We start from the raw sequence: 22,628 nt of genomic DNA on the forward strand, positions 1-22,628 counted from the left end.
AATACAAAAGGGAGACAAAATACGCTTAAAGAGTCGCCTCGCGGCAGTGTGGGGGATTACACATCTCTTCATGCAAAACGTACCGGATTTTCGCTCTATCCCCTAATAAAAAAAACAGAAGGCTGCCCTCCACGCACATGTAATGTGGCTCAGCTGCCGCAATCGAAACTATCCCTCGCACGAATTGTGAAAAAAAACAAGCCTGCGTAGATTTTTCTAGTCTCTAGAGGCAACAGAAACAACCCTTTTACAACCCGCGGGGGGGGGGGGGGGGGGGGGGTGCTGGTTTGGATTTGCGCGTCCATCGCCTTCGACCCTTCGTCATGGATGCTGCGTCTCTTTGCTCATTCTCCTTTTGATCTTCATCAGTTCACGGTCAATCCCATTAAAAAAAATTGACAAATAACTCCGTACGACTAGTAGAACAAGATGATGACGGACTGTTCAGGGGGTACGGCGTATGTATATACGTACGTTCTCAAAGGTTAAATCGGACCGGGGAATATTGACGTGGGAGTTGGGACTGCGTCGTTACGCATGCAGCGTCAGCAAAATGTGTTCCGCTGATGGCAAGGTGCCATGTTTGGTGAACGGATCATGAGATGATGCGGTCAATTCAAATGTGGCATTATTACTTAAAGAAATCGGTAAAAAGTTAGTAGTGGTAACAAACCTCCTCACATTCACATCGTCGCGGATAGCTTTTCCTTGTCATTTTTTAACGACTCGCCTGTGTGCCCTGTTACACACTGCTAACCACGTCCAACCTCGTAGCTAGCTGATGTAAACACATGGAAAAATAGGCACCTGACGATCACACCATGTAGTCATACACTGTGCCACCTTCCACGCCAGCAAGGCGTCGGCACGCCAGCCACGAGCCACCAGCCCACACACACCACACCACACTCCCACGCCCGCACCGGCGCCCGTCACGCGGCGTTGCGGAGGAAACCGCCGCGCGCGCCGCAGCGCACCAACCGCGGCCGCGCCACCTAACCGGCGATCTCGACACGGTAGCCCGGACAGGGTCCGGCACTCCTGGGCCCAGGCCCTCCTCCCTGCCGCTCGCGGAATTTCGATCGCGGCAACCAGGTCCGCCGCAGGGGTCATAGCCACTCTTGCAACCGTGCTCGATGAATCGCTTCTCTATATAAATATTGAAATAGTGTTTATTTAAAAAGTGGATTTGAACCAGCTTCTACGTTTTATATAAATTGAGGTAGTGGGAAGAAACACGGCTAAAAAAGTTGCAAAAAAGCACATCATTTAGCTTCTAGTTTCAGCTTATTTTGATCATAAGCTGAATTTAAACCGTTCCAAATAGGGTCACGGAAAAACCGCTTCAACGCTCACGAGTCACGAGCGCCGCTGATTGGCCAGGCGAGCGCCCACCGTGTGCCTGGCCGTTTCACCGCGAAATTTATTTGCCCACCCCGCCACCGTCAGCTCGCGCGCGCGATCCAACGCCAACCTACCCCGTCTCCCCTTTGAGGCTTTGACCGCGCCACACGCGATTAGCAGCAGCTCTCCGATCCCCGTCAGGATTTATTTAGTCACCGAACCTTGCGAGGTCCCGAGCCGTATGTGTGTATATATATATATACAGCTCCTCTCGAGATCGACAAGGAGAAGCAACCAGCCACAGCCAGCTGAGACTGATCCAGACGCAAAAGGCATCGATCCAAGTCCAGGGGCAAAGAATCTAGCAAGAGCGCGACGCGAGCAAGGGAAGCGAGGAGCGTTTCCATGGAGAAGAAGCAGAGGAAGCACGCGAGGTCCAGGAGCTTCACAGGCGCCGGGCTGGCCTCCTTCTTCCGTTCGACCGTCGCGTCCTTCTCCTCCACCTTCCCGTCCCGCGGCAGGTCCTCCTTCAACCACCGCAACGCCTTCTCGGGGCCCATCGTCTCCATCGTCCCGCCGGAGGCCCGCGGCGGGAGCAGGAGGAAGCCGCGGTCGGGGTACCGGACGCCCGAGCCGTCCTCGCCCAAGGTGTCCTGCATCGGCCAGATCAAGCGGAGCGGCTCCAGGCGCCAGAAGAAGGTCAACCCGTGCGGCAAGAACGGCGGCGCCTGCCCGCTGCCGCCGCGGCATCCGGCGGCGGAGGGGACGACGACGAAGCCCTGCGGCAGGCCCAGGGGCTCGCTCGTGAAGCGCATGTCCTTCTTCCGTCGCAGCAGGTCGCGGTCGCGGTCCAGGTCGTCTTCGTCGTCGAAGGATGGGTTCTGTAACGGGACCAGCTGCGCCTTCCCGGCGGCGGCCGCCCCGGCGCCGGCGGCGGCGGGGCTCGGGCAGATGAAGCGGTTCACGAGCGGTCGCGCGGCGTTCCAGGACTTCGACTGGCGGGAGGAGGAGGAGAGGAGGAGCCGTGACAGTGACGAAGAGGAAGAGGACGAGGGGTTCGTGGCGTACTCAGCGCCGCTGACGCTCGGCGGTGGGGTGGTGGCGTCCGAGCCGAGGAAGGAGGTGAACCTGTGGAGGCGGCGCCCCATGGCTCCTCCCACTCCGCTCCAGCTTCATTAGGCTAGCGACCCACCAGCGTGCGTGCTCCATGTTCCTAGCATGCATGTTCATCTCTGTGCGCCATTGCCTCTGTTCTTTAGTTTGTACAGCTATACACGCTTATATGATGATCATACAAGTTTAGTTGATTTTGTAAATGTGGTGCTCGTACGTCCTTGGAAAGGATGTAAAGTTGTAAACAAAACGTTTGTCTCAGCGATTTTTCTCCTTTCTCTTCTACACATGATGATCAGTCAGCTTGGAGCTTTGTGAATCCTGAATACTCCAAGTGATGAACATGAAAGTTTTGAGTCCAAGAATTTTATGTGAATCTGAAGCGAATTTATTGGGGACAATCGTCCAAGCTGGAAACCAGGATTAGTTTGGGGCATCATAATTTTCACATATTTTTTTTTAAAAAAAAAAACAAAACCAGTTCAGCTTTCGATAGATGTCGCTTGCCAATAACTGTACTATGCATTATGGTCGCGGTTTCATACAAGGATGGTTGTGCATAAATAGTCTAGACAGACGAATAAAGTTCAGCCACATAATCCTGCATATATCCGCCTGTTGTTACCACTCGTTGCGTTGAAGACGAGAATAATCGGCCTTGTGAACGCCGAAACAGTCAAAATGGTGGCGGTTAGTTGTTCTAAAATGACATGCGCGCGCCCATGCGGTTCTGACAAGTTTAATTGTCTCTGCACATTTTCTCTAGAATCATTCAGGGTGGAGTTTTGAGAAGCTCGGTCAGCACAAGGTAGCGCTGAAAAAGCTACGGGGAGCCGGGGAGGTCAGCCAAGACTGGTCGTACGTACAATAACTGATATGCAGTACTGGTTCAACTCATGCGATCTGAAAAACGCAGAAGAAAAATCCAGGTTGCACTCATGCTGAATCTCAGATCGAGGTTTCAATTCTATTGCTGGTAACATTAACATACTACCATGACTCGTAAAGATTTTAAGCACGAGATACGCACAAGAATTCAGCAGCACAGTTTTTTTCCCGTAGAATGAATTTTAATCGAACTGTAACACTGATGGCCCATGCCTCTCCACATAGATTGTGGCTGTGAACGCATGCTCATGAAAATCGGGGAGATGTTGAAAAAGACGGGGACAGAAAAGCAGAATACAGATCACTTGTGTCTGGTGACTCCGCAGAAGACAAACAAAGAGAGGGGGAAAAGGGGGCTCTTGTCTTTGCCTAGTCGTCACATGCATTTAACACGTTCTACGCATGCTCAAAGTAACAGGAAAAAATAATAAAATGTGACGCGGACAGTGGGCCAGCACCGCTAAAGGGAAGCAAGAAACCGTGGGCCGGAAGCCTGAGCCCATCTAGAAACCTAATCCTACTAAGTCCACAACCACCACGCTCTTTTTGCTTGAGAAAAACGCACAAGGCCCTGGATGTTCACCAGCAAGTTCAATTGCAATATGACTATGTTTGCTAGCATATGGCTAGGTGAAGGCTACCGCTAAATAAGTTCTTTGGTTCTATATGTTTTCTTTGTGCTAGCTTAATTAGCTGTTTTTTCCTCGAAATAAAGCTTTTCACGTGCTTCTTTCCCGCACAAATCAAACCGTCTTTGTAACTGGAAGTCCTACAGACGATCGAGAGGGACCCTGGAGGCATTTCGCAACACAAACTCTGTCCTGCAAAATTCCACCCACAGTTTCGCCGGTCGCCATCAATGATCCCATCTTTCCACAGCCGTTTCTATAGGCTTTGACCGGTTCTAGAGTGAGCAACAATGAGTGTTCTAGATGACTTGGACCTTTCACTCAATCACAAACAGGAGCTAGGCGGGCCTACTCGTGAGTCGTGAGCGCTTCGACGTGATACCCACAGTTTCTCCAGTTACCACCAATGATCCCATCTTTCCATGACCATTTTTATAGGCTTTGACTGGTTCTAGAGTGAGCAAAAGTGAGTGTTTTGGATGACTTGGGCCTTTCACTCTCATCACAACAGGAACTAGGCAGGTCTACTCGTGAGTCGTGAGCGCTGCGACGTGATACCCACAGTTTCGCCAGTCGCCACCAATGATCCCATCTTTCCACGGCTGTTTCTATAGGCTTTGGCCGGTTCTAGAGTGAGCAGCAATGAGTGTTTTGGATGACTTGGACCTTTCACTCTCATCACAATAGGAGCTAGGCAGGCCTAATCGTGAGTTGCGAGCACTGTGACGTAATACCCACAGTTTCGCCAGTCGCCACCAATGATCCCATCTTTTCACGGCCGTTTCTATAGCCTTTGGGCGGTTCTAGAGTGAGCAGCAGTGAGTGTTTTGGATGACTTGGGCCTTTCACTCTCATCGCAACAGGAGCTAGGCGGGCCTACTTGTGAGTTGTGAGCGCTACGACGTGATACCCACAGTTTCACCAGTCGCCACCAATCATCCCATCTTTCCATGACCGTTTCTATAGGTTTTGACCGGTTCTAGAGTGAGCAGTAGTGAGTGTTTTGGATGACTTGGGACTTTCACTCTCATCACAACATGAGCTAGGCGGGCCTACTTGTGAGTCGTGAGTGCTACGACGTGATACCCACCGTTTCGCCAGTTGCCACCAATGATCCCATCTTTCCACGACCGTTTCTATAGGCTTTGGTCGGTTCTAGAGTGAGCAACAGTGAGTGTTATGGATGATTTGTGCCTTTCACTCTCATCACAAATAGGAGCTAGGCGGACCTACTCGTGAGTCGTAAGTGCTACAACGTGATATCCACAGTTTCGCCAGTCGCCACCAATGATCCCAGCTTTCCACGGCCGTTTCTATAGGCTTTGGTCGATTCTAGAGTGAGCAGCAGTGAGTGTTCTGGATGACTCGAACCTTTTACTCTTATCACAACGAGCTAGGCTGGCTTACTCATGAATCGTGAGCGCTGCGACGTGATGGGGCGTCCGACGTTGCAGGCCGATCCCCGAAACCAGTCGCTATTCACTCGACAACGAGGTCGATATCCGACAGGCACTAGTCCTTGCCGGATGAATGCCGCGCAGGGCGTCTCCTAGCGGGAAAGAGAAAGAAAAGTAAATTAGCTTAAGAGAACACCTCGAATCTCGCGTAATGAGAGAGGAGAAATCAGGAGGTGTGTGAGATTAGCTTTTTCACCGGAGCTAGCCGCGATGGTTTTACTCTATCCATTGATTAAAATATTGATTTCGCTCGGTCAATGCCTCTGTTTGGAGGCGCGCCATCAAGCAACGGGCGGAAATAACTATGGTCCTGTTTAGTTGTCCGATTTTGGACAATCGAAATCACTGTGCCAGTACTGTAACATACTGTAGCGTTTCGTTTGTATTTGTGAATTATTATCCAAATATTGACTAATTAGGCTTAAAAGATTCGTCTCGCAAAGTACAATCAAACTGTGCAATTAGTTTTTAATTTTGTCTATATTCAGTACTCCATGCCTGTACCGTAAATTTGATGTGATGGGAATCTTCTTTTTGCATAGTGTCAAAGTTGGGACTTTGGGCTAAGGTCTACGAAACAAAGGACGCTGATTCCGAGTGCAAACGAAACGAAACCCCTCGAGGTTCACGAGCTGGATTGGCGTCTAGTAGAAGGAGCAATGGATGGATGGAAAGGAAATATCTGAACGTCTGAGACAGATTAGCCACGAACACACGTACAGAATCCCCTGGATGCCCAGCACTAGAGAACAGAGAAGCGTGAAGATCGTGGCGAGGGCGACAGGGAGATGCTAGCGCAATGATTACTGATTCCAGCGAGAAGTCAGAGAAATGCACATCTACTAGCTCTGAGCTCTCATTGCTCCACCAGCATGCCGGCCTGCTCCGGGATCTCAGATCTCACAAGCCTGGGTCCGGGGCCAGCCCATTGTTTGGTGTCGCGACGATGATAAGAAAAGAAAAGAAAAGAACGCCGCCGCGCTGAGCGCCGTTTGGAGACAGTTATATCACATCATTCTGGGTACTAATTAGAAGTATTAAATATAAGTTAATTAGAAAATCAATTTCATAAATGAAGACTAATTCGTGAGACGAATCTATTAAGCCTAATTGGTCCATGATTTGATCATGTGATGCTACAGTAAATATGTGCTAATCTTAGATTAATTAGATTTAATAGATTCATCTCGCGAATTAGCCACGATTTATACAATTAATTTTATAATTAATTTACATTTAATTCTTCTAATTAGTATCAAACCTACCATGTGATCTGAACTAAAAATTAGTCCACGCTCACCGGTCAGCGATGGCGAAAAGGATCCTTGCTTTTGACAACACCACAGCTGGGTTCGCCATCGATCGCAGCTTTCTTTGAGAGCTACAGTAGCACATAGCACCTAACCTGACCAGATCACGCTGCAGCAAGCATCAAAAGCAAACTGTAACACATCAGGTCAAGCGTCCCAGAATTGTGTAACACGGCACTCCTACATTATCACAAGTGGTTCAGAAAGCTGGGCGGCGATTATGGATCACGGCAATTAGGCCAGGTGCCGTCTTAGTTTATGCAATGCCATCAAATTCCGTCAGTGTTGTAGTGCCAGAAGGATATATGCCACTCTTAGTCTAAGCAAGCGCAGAGGAATTTCAGAATGATGTCATTTTTCCCCTGCTGGGCCAAGAGAAAGGATGCTGCTGGCCTAATCGTTTCTTTCCTAGGGGTGTTTGATACCCCATGCTAAACTTTAGCACCTGTCACATCGGATGTTTGATACTAATTAGAAGTATTAAATATATTCTAATAATAAAACTAATTGCACAGATGAAGTCTAATTCGCGAGACGAATCTATTAAGCCTAATTAGTCCATGATTTGACAATGTGGTGCTACAGTAACCATTGCTAATGATGAATTAATTAGGCTTAATAGATTCGTCTCGTGAATTAGACTCCATCTATGCAATTAGTTTTGTAATTAGCTCATATTTAATCCTCCTAATTAGCATCGAACATCCGATGTGATTCTGCTAAAGTTTAGCACCTCGCATCCAAACATCCCCTTAATTCAAGCAAGCGCAGAGGGATATCAGAATGATGATTTTTCCCCTGGCCCATGAAAAAGGATGCTGCTGGCCTAATTGTTCTTCTTAATTCAAGCAAGCACTGATTATCCATCGAGCTGAGTGGCAATTTCGTTGGCCATGAAAAAGATGCTTCAGCGCAGCACCTTGAACAAAAAGGAAACGCACAAAAGTATTTAGGTCCAGTCCAGGGCCCCAGGCCACATCAAAGTCGCTGGTCAATTGCAGTGACCAAACGTTGCTGTTTAGTTGTGTCATTATGGTACGTGGCGCGTAGAAGGAAAGCCACGAGATTGAAGTACCAGTAAACTTTTTCATATTGAGTTCCTTGCAGCCGCAGCCGGTCGCGTCATCACAAAATAGTTGGGAAAGAAAGAAAAAGAGCGTCGTGTCTTGCTGATGGCCAAGCGTTACGAGAACTCGAGAAGTACGCGGGATCGATCGTACGGTACACCTGCTCAGTCACACGCGTACAGGGAGTTCGAGGCCATGTGCCAGATCTGCAGGGGGGAAAACCATGTGGATGCAAGTGGTTCTCCGTTCTCGGAGAGACGAGGTTGTGATATGATCTGATTGCTTATGTCAACGTGGCGTCACTGCATTCAGTCTCCGTGCCCGCTGGTGCTGTCGTGTTGATGCCTCATTGCCGTTAGGCTTGACATCACTTTCATGGATCTCGTGATCACCTTTCTACTCAATTTGCAAGAGGATAGAGGAAGACCCCACTTACTTTTTACAGCACCTATGAGGTTGTGCCTGTGGCAATTCAAAGCAATCCATGGGGATCAATTCGCAAAAGTAACACTTTGCTCCTTTCACCAAAAAGGCTGCATTTGGAGCGAGCACCGGAACGGAAGAACGGGAAACCTCTCCCCTCAGCTCACAGCCTCACACTACCTGACTGATGGCGCACTGCAGGAGCCAGTTTGGGGCCAAAAGTTGCCAGTTGGGCGCACTGCAGGAGCCAGTTTGGGGCCAAAAGTTGCCAGTTGGGGGAAGATACTCGTCGGATATAAAGGGAGCGACAGCAGCCAGATGGTTTTCCATGCTCTCGTTCTGAAAGCGGTTGTTGGTTGGATCGAAAGGACACCAGAGCTACACCCGAAATGGCAAATCGGCGGCTGCCGTGAGTGAAACTGAAACCTTTCTTTACCGTCTTCTGTACGAACTGGCCAAGTTGGCTTTGTGATCCGGGGGAACGGACAGCGCGGGACACTCCCGAAGCCGAGGCCGAAGGCCAAATCCAAGCGGAGCGCGGACATGGGACATGCATGCCACGCCGCGCGTCCACCTCCAGCTCAAGCCACCTCACCTGACGCGCGCGCACGCACGCACCGTTTGACCTCCCACACCTCCCCCGCTGAGTTCCGCTGCCCGCGGGAACACGCCACCGCGCCCCACGACGTGGCCCAGTGCCCGCCGCCCACCGCGCCGACCGCGGCGGACGCGACGGCGTGGGCTGGCTTCTCGTCCTCGTCCGCTTCGAGATCACAGGGGGTGCCACTGCCACGTGATCCTGGCCTCACGCGCTGCATATCCCCGACCCCCTCCCGGCCTCCAGGTTCCCGCGAATAAGGCCATGTTTAGTTACTCCCAACTTCCAACTTTGACACTATGTAAAAAGAAGATTCCCCATCACATCAAACTTGCGGTACATGCATGGAGTACTAAATGTAGATGAAATTAAAAACTAATTGCACAGTTTTGTTGTACTTTGCGAGACGAATCTTTTAAGCCTAATTAGTCAATATTTGGACAATAATTCACAAATACAAACGAAACGCTACAGTGTGCTACAGTGCTGTAACAGTAATTTGGCACCTCCCAAATTCCCCAACAAAACACGGCCTAAAGCAAGCCACATCCGCACGCCTATGGCAGTAGGCCCCGGCACGCGATCCCGCGTCGTGTGCCCCACCTGCCAGGAGGGGCTAGCTAGCTACCCATTCGGCCATTCAGGCGACCGTTGCGTTGCGCTGCGCCCACGCACCCTCACCCTCCCGTGTCTTTGCAGTTCACTACTCGGAGTCTGAAGAAATTAGAGAGATGACACTGGGAGTAACGGAAACTGGAGTTCATCTGATAATAAAGTGATGAGGGAAAACTTAAAGCCGCATACTATTTCAGGCTAAGTTGCCAAATCCTGAGATCCACCCCAAGCCCCCGCCCCGCGTCGCCGCCGCGGCGCCTCCTCCCGCAAACTCCGCCGTTTTGCGGGCCGCCCCGCCGGAATCCCCGCCACGGGGGCCTGCGGTATAAGACGGCCCTCTGGGATTGGAGGGCTCCGGTTGGTCGGTTAGACGCTCGCCGCTGCCGCCTCCCCTCGACCGCGAGGCTCCGTCGCCGGCGATGGCGTCGTCAGCCGGCGGCGAGTCTCCGGCGAAGCCCAAGACCGTGCTCCTGCACGGCGACCTCGACCTCTGGATCAAAGAGGCGCGCCTGCTGCCCAACATGGACCTCTTCTCCGAGCAGGTCCGCCGGTGCTTCGCCGCCTGCCGACCGCCCACCTCCTGCGGGCCCAAGCACCCACCCGCCGCCGCCGTCCCCCGCGGCGGCTCCGGCGGCCGCCACCACCACCACCGGAAGATCATCACCAGCGACCCCTACGTCACGCTCTCCGTCTCCGGCGCCGTGGTGGCGCGCACCGCCGTCATTCCCAACAACCAGGACCCCGTCTGGGAGGAGCGCTTCGCCGTGCCGCTCGCGCACCGCGCCGCCGCGCTCGAGTTCCAGGTCAAGGACAACGACACCTTCGGCGCGCAGCTCATCGGCACCGTCACCGTCCCAGCCGACATCGTCGCCAGCGGCGAGGAGGTCGAGGACTGGTACCCCATCATCGGCACCAACGGTAAGCCGTACAAGCCCGACACCGCGCTGTGCCTCCGCTTCCGGTTCCAGCCCATCGCCGAGAACCCGGCTTACCGGCGCGGCATCCCCGGCGACCCCGAGCGCAAGGGCATCAAGGACTCCTACTTCCCGCTCCGCCACGGCGGTCAGGTGACGCTGTACCAGGACGCGCACGTCAGGGAAGGGGACCTGCCGGAGATTGAGCTCGAGGACGGCAAGATGTTCGAGCACAACGCGTGCTGGGAGGACATCTGCCACGCCATCCTAGAGGCACACCACATGATATACATCGTCGGCTGGTCGGTGTATGACAAGGTGCGGCTTGTGCGTGAGCGGTCGCCGTCGCGGCCATTGCCTGAGGGTGGCGACCTTACCCTTGGAGAGCTGCTCAAGTTCAAGTCGCAGGAGGGCGTCAGAGTGTGCCTGCTCGTGTGGGATGACAAAACTTCGCATGACAAGTTTTTATTCAAGACGGTGAGGTTCCATAATCTGGCTTTCGACATATTTTTACTTCCAGTTTATGTGATGTTGACTCATTGGCATGGAAGTCGTGTATGTGATGTTGACTCATTGGCTAGTAATTGGTGCGCTCCAGTGAATCCATACATGGGGCCAAGTTGAACATGTTTATCACAAATAATTGCCTGCTCAGAATGTGAAAACACTCTGTTCAATACGTGGACATTTAGCTTTCATCCATTCTCTGCTTTCAATTTGCCATAAACTTCGATCATGCATTTTAGACAAATGCAAATCTAAGCTGCGTGTTCTGAATCTATTGAAACATGCTATTCCTTCCTATTACAAATCGTTCTCTGTGGTAGTATGAAGTATCTATGAAAAACCTTCCTATGCTTGTGCAGGGTGGAGTTATGGCAACTCATGATGAGGATACTCGAAAGTTTTTCAAGCATTCCTCAGTCATCTGTGTTCTTTCTCCTCGATATGCTAGCAATAAGCTGAGCATTTTCAAACAGCAGGCAAGTTTTGGGCAAGAATTTATGGTTCGTGTTTTTATATTAAAAGAAAAACTTGGGAGGGGCCCGGCGCGCGCCGGGAGGGGGGGGGGTTGCCCCCTTGGCATTACCTCAAGAAAGGTACCAAACGAATCAAATAGTAAAAATGCAAATGACATTGCTGATCTTTTAGCCTGCCTTTCTGAGAGACGGCATTTAAGCAACTGTAGCTACTTGATGGGGGAGATTATTCGGTTGACACTACCGTACTCGGATATACTTTGCACAGTAATCAGTGAGTATGTACTGGCTCTTGATGGATCAAAGTGAGTTAAGAGGGTTATGGAATGATTCTTGCTAAAAGAGTCTTCTTTTTTTTTCCCCTCTGGTTCCTACTTCATCATAGGCTCAATACGAGAGATATGCTGAATAGGAAAATTAACATTTACCCATATAGTAATGTGTCTGTTGCTCACAAGGTACTGAAGAAACATTGCCTGATCTCTTCTTTGACTGAAACTTGGCATAGCATAGCAGTGTTGGGGCAGATGTCTCAAAGGAATGTAAATGTTTTTTAAAAGGATGCTATGTTGATACAAAAGTTACAATTTAGTGTGTTGCGTTGTGGGAAAGGATAAAAAAAAATAATTTGCCACATAGCCCATAAGTCATCCATTTCTTCTTCAATTCACTCTTCTTGTGGAAACCATAATTCAATTTCGTACAAATGGATCCTCAAACCATAACTGACTGGCAGTACCTGTTGGCAGGCAGTCCATAACAGCATAGGTACCTTTTATTATGGGGATGGGTCAACTAAGGAGAACAGGACTGCAACAATTGGGGGGAAAAAACTTTCTTGAATAATTGTTTTATTATATTCTGTGCTAAATAATATAATATTTGGATGCACTTGATAATATTGAATTTGTAGCTGGCAGGTTGTTGGGACTTTGTTTACACACCATCAAAAATGCGTGCTTGTTGATACACAAGCATGGGGAAACAAGCGGAAGGTTACAGCTTTCATCGGGGGCCTAGATCTTTGTGATGGCCGCTATGACACACCCGAACACAGGCTTTTCAAAGATCTTGACACAGTATTTCATAATGATTATCATAACCCTACATTTTCGGTGAGTTCTTTTGTGCTAGCATGTTCTAACTTTCTATGCCTCTCAAATAATGGAGCCTGCGAATGAAGCTCCTCAGCACAGGCTCGGATCTAGTAGGGCGACAAGGGGGGGGCATAACCCCCCTCATGCGCCATGTACACTCTTGTGTACACATTTATTTGCTATGTTCAATTGGTTGGGAGGTTACTTTTTGTCCATGCATTGCAAAAATGTTACTAGTTGGCCCCCTCGTGGCTCATTCCTGCTGCGTCAAGCTTTCGATGCTTCTTATAATCATATGTATTCACCTGATGCAGGCAGGTGCAAAAGGACCTAGACAACCATGGCATGATTTACATTGCAGGATTGATGGTCCTGCTGCATACGATGTCTTGACAAATTTTGAACAGCGGTGGCGAAAGGCAACAAAATGGCGTGACCGTTTTAGAAGAGTATCTCATTGGAAAGATGATGCTTTAATTAAGCTGGAGCGTATCTCATGGATACTAAGCCCTTCACGTAATGTTCCAAATGATCATCCTAGTTTGTGGGTTTCAAAAGAAGAAGATCGTGAAAATTGGCATGTTCAGGTTGTCGTGGTGCCTTTTTAAGTTCTACTGTCAAAATAATCTTGAACTTTTATGGAGTGGTTAATGTATTTTTAACTCTTCAGGTATTCCGGTCAATCGATTCTGGTTCTTTAAAAGGATTTCCTAGTGATTGCAAAGAGGCATCAAAGCTGGTTAGTCAACATCTCTATAGTCTGTCTTCTGTAGTGATGATGGAGAATATACTCATTGCCTCATTGGGAATGTTCAATAAAGTTTTAGCTCTTTTAATGTTGGTGTTGCTTTTGCCCCTTTCACTTGTGTACTGTTTTAAAACTGTTACTGGTACTAACTACTCAATGCCTCTGCAGAATCTTGTGTGCCGTAAGAACCTGGTAATTGATAAGAGCATCCACACTGCATATGTCCGGGCAATCAGATCTGCACAGCATTTTATTTATATCGAGAACCAATACTTTCTTGGTTCTTCATATGCTTGGCCATCCTATGTGAATTCAGGTTTGACGTTTTTCTTTGTTTTCATTCTGTCAGCTTTCCATTGACGTGTAGTGACACTGTAGTTATATGCTTATACGTATATTTTCTACTGTGAAAAGTGGGAGGAAAACAGACAGAATGTAGGTTAATCTTATTATTTTTTTTAAATTCTGTTTTAGGTAGGTCGCATTCTCTTTGTTCCTTATTTACCGTTGTTCTTTATGCTACAGTTGCTTTATTTAACTGTTAATGTTTAATGATGCTACATGATATTTATGTGGCAGGTGCTGATAATCTGATACCAATAGAATTGGCCCTCAAAATTGCAAGTAAGATTAGAGCAGGAGAACGCTTTGCAGTGTATGTAGTGATACCAATGTGGCCTGAAGGAGTCCCTACTGCAGCATCTGTGCAAGAAATCCTTTTCTTTCAGGTAAATTCCTATTGATGGTACCAATTTGGCTAAACGACTTAAAAGGTTGTGAGTTCTTCTGAGCTCTTTCTTGCCTCATTACAAACTTTCCATGTTCCGTGTTGTGTAAGGCAAGTATTAGTTTAGTGAAATTTTGAGGATTATATTTGTAACTGTACCATCATAGCTTTCTAACCTTGAGGATAAAGTTTATTTAATTTCACACTGGTCGATATAAAAATTGAGACTCGGTTGTATTACACTAGGAAAAAAAATCTTTGCTCTTGATTCATTAAAATCTATTCATACTTATGCAAACATTGTACATTTACAGAATAGCGAGTAGGTCTACAGTCACATTTGCTAAGTATCTGCAATATGTGGTTATCAAGAGCAACTTGTTGTGTATGGCAAGGGCCTCTGCGTTGCATGAGCTCCTTGTCAGGTCGCTGGCCTTGGCCCTTTAGTGGTCTTAGGTTTTTTTGGTCGCTGTTGTTGGTTGTAGATTGGTGCAGGTGTGAACCTAAACTCCTCGGGTGTGTGTGGGATGTGTTTGGGAAAGGTTGTTGTAGCCTCACCCTTTGGACTTCTTTTTTCTTAATGAAATGGCATCCAGCTCTCTTGCATTGTTCGACAAAAAAACATTTGCGAAGTATGGCAGCTTCCTTAAGAATTAAAACAAGTCCTTTGCCTTTTTTTAAAAAGAGCGTATGACACAGCATTATAGAAATTGGGATTTAGCAACTAACTATGTTCATGATTTGTCTTCATCTTACAGGCCCAGACAATGGAGATGATGTATAAAATAATTGCAGATGAACTCAAGGCCATGGACATTAAGGATATGCACCCTCAAGATTACTTGAACTTCTTTTGTCTTGGAAACCGGGAAGAACCATCATCAAACGGCAGCCCGGAATCAGAGAAGTCTACAGATAAAAGTGCAGCGGTAATCTATTATTGCATTTTTTCTCATTCTTCTAATGAAAAAATGTCAAAGTGACTCGCTACAAAAATTTATCCAATTGCTTTTCATGTTTCCATCATATACTCAATGTAGGATTAGTTTTTACTCCTTAAATGGTGTAAGCTCATATGGAGAAGTTTCCCCAAATAGGATATTACTCGCTACAAAAATTTATTCAATTGCTTTTCATGTTTCCACCATATACTCATGTACATATTAATAGGATTAGTTTTTACTCCTTAAAATGGCGTAAGTTCATATGGAGAAGTTTCCCCAAATAGGATGGATAAATGCTGTCTTTTGGCGAGAATGGGTGCATCAGTACTTTGTTGGCTTGGAAAGTTGATTTACTTACTGATGTTATAGTAGGCTCTACTTCGTTGAGCATGCTCGTTGTTCTGTATGTCAGATGTCTGAGAGTATTGTTTTTGTGTGCTGTATTGGTTTACCATTTGCGTTGATTTACTTACTGATGTTATAGTAGGCTCTACTTCGTTGAGCATGCTCGTTGTTCTGTATGTCAGATGTCTGAGAGTATTGTTTTTGTGTGCTGTATTGGTTTACCATTTGCGTTGATTCTGGCCTTGATTGCTGTACTTTATGATGCCAGGAATGACTTGATGTTAATGCAAATGAAATCTCCTCAGTTTTATACATTTTCACTGTTTACTTTATTTTAAAATGTGATACTGGGCTCTTGTCATTCTAAAGCCCTCTTGTTGTCTGCTCATGTATGGCTGTAAAGAATTGGCAAACATACTCGATGTGCCAGATTGTTCTGAGCGGCTGAGCCTGCTTCTATTCATTTTTCTTCTTAATCATTTAATAATCAGTCACATTTTTATTTTTAATATTTCTTCTGCTTTTGAAATCTACAGGCCTTAGCTACAAAATATCGACGGTTCATGATCTACGTTCATGCCAAAGGGATGATTGTGGATGATGAGTACGTCATTCTGGGTTCAGCAAACATCAACCAGAGATCCCTGGCCGGTTCTAGAGATACTGAAATTGCAATGGGGGCATACCAGCCTCATCACGCATGGTCTACAAAGAATAGACATCCTCACGGCCAGGTTTGTGGCTTGGCTCTCAAGATCACATCTTCTTTCAACCAAATTGCTTTCTGCAATATTGCTGAGTGGCTAGTAACTTATTTAGTCACGAGATTCTGTAACCCCACACTTGAAAATAATGCTGTTGTACAACTACTACATACCATTTTCCTTTACCCACACCCACGTATCATTTTTCCCTTCAGGTATATGGATACAGAACATCTCTCTGGGCAGAGCACCTTGGAATGGTTGATGATCGCTTCAAGGATCCTTCAAGTTTGGATTGTGTAAGGTTTGTGAATCAAATAGCTGTAGAGAACTGGCAAAGGTTTACAGCCGAAGAAATTAGAACATTACAAGGGCACCTCCTCAAGTACCCAGTCAATGTGGAGGATGATGGTAAGATCGGCCCGCTTCCAGACCAAGAAAACTTTCCTGATGTTGGCGGCAAGATTCTCGGAGCTCCAACTTCACTTCCTGATTCGCTGACCATGTAGATTTACATTAAAAAGTTGACCTTTTTCAGAGTTGAAGCTTGATCATATCCACTTGTGAACTTTGTAATTGTCTAAATTTGGCGGGATTGTCGCAGAATTTGTACCATATCTGCAATCATCCATAGTTGGCGCAGGGAAAGCTCAAGTGTTAATGGTGTTGGTGTTTGTAGAGTTGTGTTTCTGTAAGTTCTCCCAGCGTCTGTAAATGAATCATATGATAGGATCCTTGACAGAGCTTCCATTTTCATTGGATAATACCACGCTTTTTGAACATTTTGTCCAAGCCTAGTGTTTACCCTGTTTCTGTTCGATCGTCTACTCTGCACTCTGCATGGTCACCATGACGGAAGTAGCCTCCGTTAGAATACTGCGTCCATGTGTCCCTCAACAATACTGCTTGCAAGTGGCTTGTTTGCCCCTCGATCCCGCATCAATCTCCTCACCCTCGACGCGTCGTCCCACCTCCCGGCGTCGTCGTACATCTGAGCCAACGCAGCGTACCGGCCAGCGTTCCCTGGGTCGAGGACGAGCAGGCGCTCCGCCGCACGCTCCGCAAGCTCCATGTCGTCGTGCAGCCGGCAAGCGCCGAGCAGCGCGCCCCAGACGTCTTTCCCCGGCTGAAACGGCATGGACTCGACGACCCCGAGCGCCTGGGTCAGCTGCCCGGCGCGGCCGAGCTGGTCGACCACGCAGGCGTAGTGCACCTGCCGCTTCTCCACGCCGTGGTCTCCCATCGTGTCGAAGACCCTGAGCCCGTCGTCGACCAGCCCGCCGTGCGCGCAAGCCGAGAGCACGGACACGAAGCAGACGCCGTCGGGGGTGACGCCGTTTGCCAGCATAAGGTGGAACAGGTCCAGTGCCTCGACGCCGTGGCCGTGGCTCCCGTAAGCCTGGATCATTGAGCTGTACACGGCTTGGCTCCGGCACGGCGCGCGGTCGAAGACGGCCCGGGCGGTGTCAAGCCGGCCGCACGCGGCGTACATGGCAATGAGCCCGCTTGCCAACGCACCGTCGTCCACGCGAAAGGCATTCTTTACGGCGTACGAATGCGCCCACAGGCCTTCGCGGACGGCCGCCGACGCCGCGCAGGCCGGGAGCACGGCGACTAAGGTGACGAGGTCTGGCCGGCACGTCGCGCCGCGCCGCGCCATGGAACGGAGCAGCGCGACCGCCTCGTCCGAGCGCCCGTTCTGGGCGTACCCGGCGATCATCGAGTTCCAGCTCACGACGTCCTTCGCGGCGGCCACGTCGAACACCTTCCTCGCTGCCGCCACGTCGCCGAGCCTGGCGTAGAACGCGACGAGCGCGTTGGCCACGAAGGCGTCGAGGTCGAACCCGGCTCCGACCGCGAGCGCGTGCACGGCCCGGCCGGCGCGCCCGGCGTCGTCGTCGTCGTCCCCAGCGGCGGCGCACGCCTTGACGACGAACGTGCACGTCCCCAGCGGCCGCGGGCGCCCCGGTGCTCGCGCGCATGCGCGCGACCAGCGCGACGGCCTGTCGCGCGTGTGGCGGTCCGGCCCGCGCGTAGCCCTGGAGCATGACGTTCCAGAGGAAGGCGTCCCTGTGGGGCGCGCGGTCGAACACCTGGCGCGCGACCGCCACGCCAGCGCCGCCCAGCGCGGCGTAGCGCGCGACGAGGCCGGCGGCCACGAAGCGGCGCGCTCCAGGCCGGAGGTGACGACGTGGGAGTGGATTTGCGCGAGGCGTCTGGCGTCTGGGTGAGACTGCAGGAGTGACACGTGGTCGTACGAATCGCTGGGACGCGGGCGTGGCCGTCGCTTGCAGGCGACTACCATGGTGGTGGAGTAGCGTCTCTGCATCTGCATGACTGCAGCCTCGCGGCAGCCTTTGGCAAGCACCGTGAACCACGGCAAGCACACTCCGAGTTTAGTTGCCTGGGTTACCTGAGCTGCTTCTAATTCACTGACACTTTGCCTGGTTCAGGCAGCTCAAGATTATTCCATAGCACCGTTTGGTTGAAACACTGAGGTCGTGCATGCTTGTGTAGTTGGAACTTGGAAGGAGCAGACTGTGTTTGCTGTTGAGTTGCCTGTGTTTACCGTTACCACTGAGACAAGAGGTTTGGTAAATAAAATTACTTTAAAAGAAATTAAGGTACCAAAAAAACATCGATTGATGTTCACCAATCTTTTCACAACTCCTGTTTCTAAAAAGAAATAAAGGGGGGTTTTGGGGGGGGGGGGGAACGGAGGCAATGCATCTCCCCTCTTGCAAGTAAAATGGAATTTACAACATCCATCAAAAGAGAAAGAAAATTAATACAATTCAGGCCTGAAGAAAAACCATCCAGACTTTGAGATATTGCAACCTTGCTTGTGGCTTCATCAGGACTAGCGGTTGCTTTCGCTTGTGCTGCTCCCTGCTAGAGATGTCGTGAGTGTGCAACCTGGCCACTAACGCTAAGAGCATGTTTGTTTGAGTTTCCTGACAGCTTTTCAGCATGAGAAGTCAGAAACTGAAATAAACAACGAACTTCTTGTGCAGCTTTTAGAAAGTTGGAAGTCTAGAAAAACTGAATCTATATGGAAAGCTGGAAAGCTCAGTTTTATGAGCTTTTTTAGCTTTTTAAACTCAGAAAGCTAAATACATCTTTTAGAAGCTAGTGTTGACTTTTTTAACACATCTTCTAGAAGCTAGTGTTGGCAACAATTTTTCATAAAAACTCAAAAGCTGCAGCTCAAACAAACAGACCCTAGTTGCTGCCGCAAGCCCCGCAATAGGGCTGTGCAATACGTGCCTTCGGACCTCTAATCCTAGGCATACGTAATAGAGAGCATACACAATTATATAATTATAGATGACGAAACTTGTAACCAATCAAACAGTGAAATGTGATAAGTGACCGTATATTTTTTTTTGATAAAAAGAGAGCTTTTTAAAACTAGATAGAATTACAATCATTGGTGATAAGGTCGGCAAGGCGCGCAGGTGCCCGTCCTAACCAAATCGCAATATGCACGCTTTTTCTAGCTAAATAACCTTGGCATCGGTCGCCGAATGAAATGGCGGCAGGATCGGATACAATATGTGTGCAGTATATAATAAACCTAACTACAGCAACCTGTTCTTAACGTTTATCTATTATCAAGTTGCTGAACGCGTTGATATTTATCCAGACGTCTTCGTTCTCGATCAGCTCGAGTACGCCACGTAGACCTTTATGTCCGACGTGTCGAAGCCGTTGAACTTGGAACCGGCCGCTGTGGTATAGGCGCCCATGTCGTCGAAGACGAGCCAGTCGCCCACGCGCATCTCCGGAAGCTGGTACCCGGTCACCACCTTGTCGAGGGAGTCGCACGTCGGCCCGAACACCGTAGACGTGTGCGTCTTCTCGCCGGGGCGCGGGGTGGCCAGCGGCCTCGGCCGCGGCACGTAGTAGTCCATGAGGATGCAGTTGAGCGAGCCGTAGACGCCGTCATCGATCCAGTACTCGCGCACCTCGCCGCGGGTGCGCTTCCCGATGACGCGCACGGCGAGCGGGAACACCGTCTCGGCGAAGTACCTCCCGGGCTCTCCAATCACCTCCACGCATGGCAGGTCGCCGAATGCTGCGCGAGCGGGTCGTTGATCACGCCGCCGCGTCGTCGAATGTGGAGCCGGCCATGAAGCCACCTCCGATGTCGAGGATGCGCATGGGCGGCATGCCGAGGGCGTTCGCCGCGTCGAACGCGGCGCGCGATAACTCGATGGCACCGCGGTACACGTCTATACAGGACGCGCCGGTCCCGACGTGGAAGGAGACGCCGGCGACGTTGAGCCCCGCGCACTGGGCGGCGCGCAGGAGCGGCACGACCTCGTCGGCGAGCGCCCCGTACTTGATCCCCAGGTCAACCTTGGCCTTGCCACCGTCGGGGCCCTTGAGGCGAAGGAGGAGCTCGCAGCAGGGGTGGCAGCGCTTGACCTTGGCCACCTCCTCCACGGAGTCGTAGGTGGTGAGGTTGACGCCGACCTCCGCGGCGTACTCGAGGTGTGGCTCGGGCTTGCAGGGGTTGGCGTAGACGATGTCGCGGGGGTGGACGCCGAGCGCGAGCACGGCCTCGATCTCGGCGCGGCTGGCGCAGTCGAATCCCGCGCCGAGGGCCGCGAGCGCGCCGAGGAGCGCCGGGTCCGGGTTGCACTTGACGGCGTAGCACGGGCGCACGCCCGCGAGCGCGCGGCGCCAGGCCCTGAAGAGGTCGATGACCTTGGCGAGGTCGAAGACGTAGAAGGCGCTCCGCTGGGCCGGGTTGGCGGCGAGTATGGCGCGGACGAGACCGGTGGCGGCGTCCTTGTCCTTGAGCGCGCCGCTGCGCTCGAACGCGAGCACCTTCCTGTCCTTGACGCCGGGGGCCACCAGCACCGCCTGCATTGGGCTGCTCCCAACCATGGTGATGACGACGCGGTAACAAATCTCGGTTTGCCTAAAAAATTACCAAGACAAAAGATGAAAAAAGAGCAGGTTAACAAACAATGACATAAACGTTGCACCTTGTTTTTAAACAATGACATAAACAATGGCATAAACGCAGTTTCTTCAGAACCGGGAAAGGAAATAAACTTCGATGCACGAACGCATGCAAGCATCGAGTACTGAATCGAGTTAGGAGACATGCTGTTAGACTGTTTTTTTTTTGTTTGCCAATTTGCATCACGTCTGGGGTCACTAATCAACTCACCGAGACGAACAGGCGATCCAAGGGTGGGGGATCAGATCAGACAAGCGATAGATGCCAAGGAAATGAGGCGAGGAGGTCGCTTGGTGAGACGCCTCTCTCGGTGCGCGCGCGGCTTGCTCGGCCTGGTCTGGGCGCCCTATATAGCTCGGCCGGGCGCGCGCGGGGGAGGAGGAGCTCACGCAGTCACGCTTGAGTGGAGGAAGGCAGGATCGGCGTGGGTTAGGTGGGCTGGAACGAGAAAGCCAGAGAGGAGGCCGGGCGATGTGGTTTGGTGTGGCTGCGCGGTCAGAATCGATCGGCCACACAACGCAACACACGTCGTACACGCCTGCCGCGACGCCGCAAAAGCCAAAACGACCTAGCCTTGTTTAGGCCTTATTTAGTTGTTAAATTTGGGAGTGCCAAAATTACTGTTCCGACACTATAACACACTGTAGCGTTTTGTTTTGTATTTGTGAATTATTGTCCAAACATTGACTAATTAGGCTCAAAAGATTCGTCTTGCAAAGTACAACAAAACTGTGCAATTAGTTTTTAATTTCGTCTACATTTAGTACTCCATGCATGTACCGCAAGTTTGATGTGATGGGGAATCTTCTTTTTGCATAGTGTCAAAGTTGGGAGTTGGGGGCTATATATAGTCAATGTAACGAATCTTTTGAGCCTAATTAGTCAATGTTTGGACAATAATTCACAAATACAAATGAAACGCTACAGTGTGCTACAGTGCTGTAACAGTAATTTGGCACCTCCAAACTTTATTTATTTTCAAGGAGATAACTAGTCTTCGTTTTTTTTTGTTTTGAAAATTAAAGTAACTGGTAGAAGTAGTTATACTGACTGCCGATCGTCTTGATCTACGGTCCACGTTTCTGGAATCTTTGACGGTGCTATACAAGAAGTCCAAGCTGTCTTTAGCGATGTCCATCCAAGTCAAGATTCTCTCAAAAATGAAAAGAATAAGAAAGAAAACGTATTTTATAATTACCATTATCATGTTTGTTTCAAAAATTATGGTTTCATTCTAGAATCTTGGATATTTCAAAAATTTAATAGAGTTGAACAAAATTTTGTACAAGGAGAAACAAGAAAGACAAATTTGCAGATGAACAGGAGCGGGTTGCGGATCTAGATAAACCGTACATCCGACCCGTTTACATGATGATTTTCTCTTTTTTTTTCTCTTTTTGCACAAAATTTGTTAAATTTCAAACTTTGCATGAATATGGGTTCATATTTTTGTGAATTTTTATGCACTTTTTGATGTGTTTTTAATCGCGGCAGTACGGAAGCAATCGAGAGGGCTGGAGCATGGAACATGTTCTCATTGTATATAACCTTTTTCTTTCATTAATAGTAACCGGTAAGGATCCTACCCCTCCCGTTTCTTAAAAAAAAAATCATATACTGCCATGGTGTATGCATGTCCCGATGCATGCACCACATTTTAGTTAAAGCCTGCCATGTTGTAGGTAGCACATAGGGTCTTGTTTAGTTTCCAATTTGGGAGTGTCAAAGTTGGGATTTTGCCATAAATACG

The 22,628-nt window shown here is 49.4% G+C and overlaps 3 protein-coding genes and 1 pseudogene across 3 annotated transcripts; 2 read left to right on the top strand and 2 right to left on the bottom strand.

Moving 5' to 3' along the window:
- The first annotated feature begins 1,514 nt into the window (after positions 1 to 1,514).
- On the top strand, positions 1,515 to 2,819 carry LOC101758595 (uncharacterized protein At1g76070). The gene has a single exon (XM_004957461.3). It carries the CDS (start codon positions 1,750 to 1,752, stop codon positions 2,521 to 2,523), a length of 774 nt encoding a protein of 257 aa, XP_004957518.1. The 5' UTR covers positions 1,515 to 1,749; the 3' UTR covers positions 2,524 to 2,819.
- Positions 2,820 to 9,571: 6,752 nt separating this feature from the next.
- On the top strand, positions 9,572 to 16,695 carry LOC101759004 (phospholipase D delta). The gene is made up of 10 exons (XM_004957462.4): positions 9,572 to 10,835; positions 11,225 to 11,341; positions 12,259 to 12,453; positions 12,750 to 13,022; positions 13,106 to 13,174; positions 13,352 to 13,499; positions 13,763 to 13,911; positions 14,669 to 14,839; positions 15,736 to 15,933; positions 16,119 to 16,695. Exons 1-10 carry the CDS (start codon positions 9,864 to 9,866, stop codon positions 16,410 to 16,412), a joined length of 2,586 nt encoding a protein of 861 aa, XP_004957519.1. The 5' UTR covers positions 9,572 to 9,863; the 3' UTR covers positions 16,413 to 16,695.
- Positions 16,696 to 16,771: 76 nt separating this feature from the next.
- Positions 16,772 to 18,238, bottom strand: LOC101779022 (pentatricopeptide repeat-containing protein At3g46790, chloroplastic-like). The gene has a single exon (XM_004959576.1). It carries the CDS (start codon positions 18,236 to 18,238, stop codon positions 16,772 to 16,774), a length of 1,467 nt encoding a protein of 488 aa, XP_004959633.1.
- A 1,028-nt stretch (positions 18,239 to 19,266) lies between these two features.
- Positions 19,267 to 21,224, bottom strand: LOC101759401 (annotated as a pseudogene).
- Positions 21,225 to 22,628: the final 1,404 nt, after the last annotated feature.

The sequence above is a fragment of the Setaria italica genome, chromosome II (genome assembly GCF_000263155.2).
Source record: "Setaria italica strain Yugu1 chromosome II, Setaria_italica_v2.0, whole genome shotgun sequence".
Taxonomy (NCBI): domain Eukaryota; kingdom Viridiplantae; phylum Streptophyta; class Magnoliopsida; order Poales; family Poaceae; genus Setaria; species Setaria italica.

Coding starts and splice junctions, on each gene's coding strand:
- LOC101779022 (XM_004959576.1), bottom strand. CDS start 18,238: ATGCAGATGCAGAGACGCTACTCCACCACCATGGTAGTCGCCTGCAAG.
- LOC101759004 (XM_004957462.4), top strand. CDS start 9,864: ATGGCGTCGTCAGCCGGCGGCGAGTCTCCGGCGAAGCCCAAGACCGTG. Junction 11,342..12,258: donor TGAGCATTTTCAAACAGCAG/GCAAGTTTTGGG, acceptor TGTAGCTGGCAG/GTTGTTGGGACTTTGTTTAC. Junction 15,934..16,118: donor ATAGACATCCTCACGGCCAG/GTTTGTGGCTTG, acceptor TTTTCCCTTCAG/GTATATGGATACAGAACATC.
- LOC101758595 (XM_004957461.3), top strand. CDS start 1,750: ATGGAGAAGAAGCAGAGGAAGCACGCGAGGTCCAGGAGCTTCACAGGC.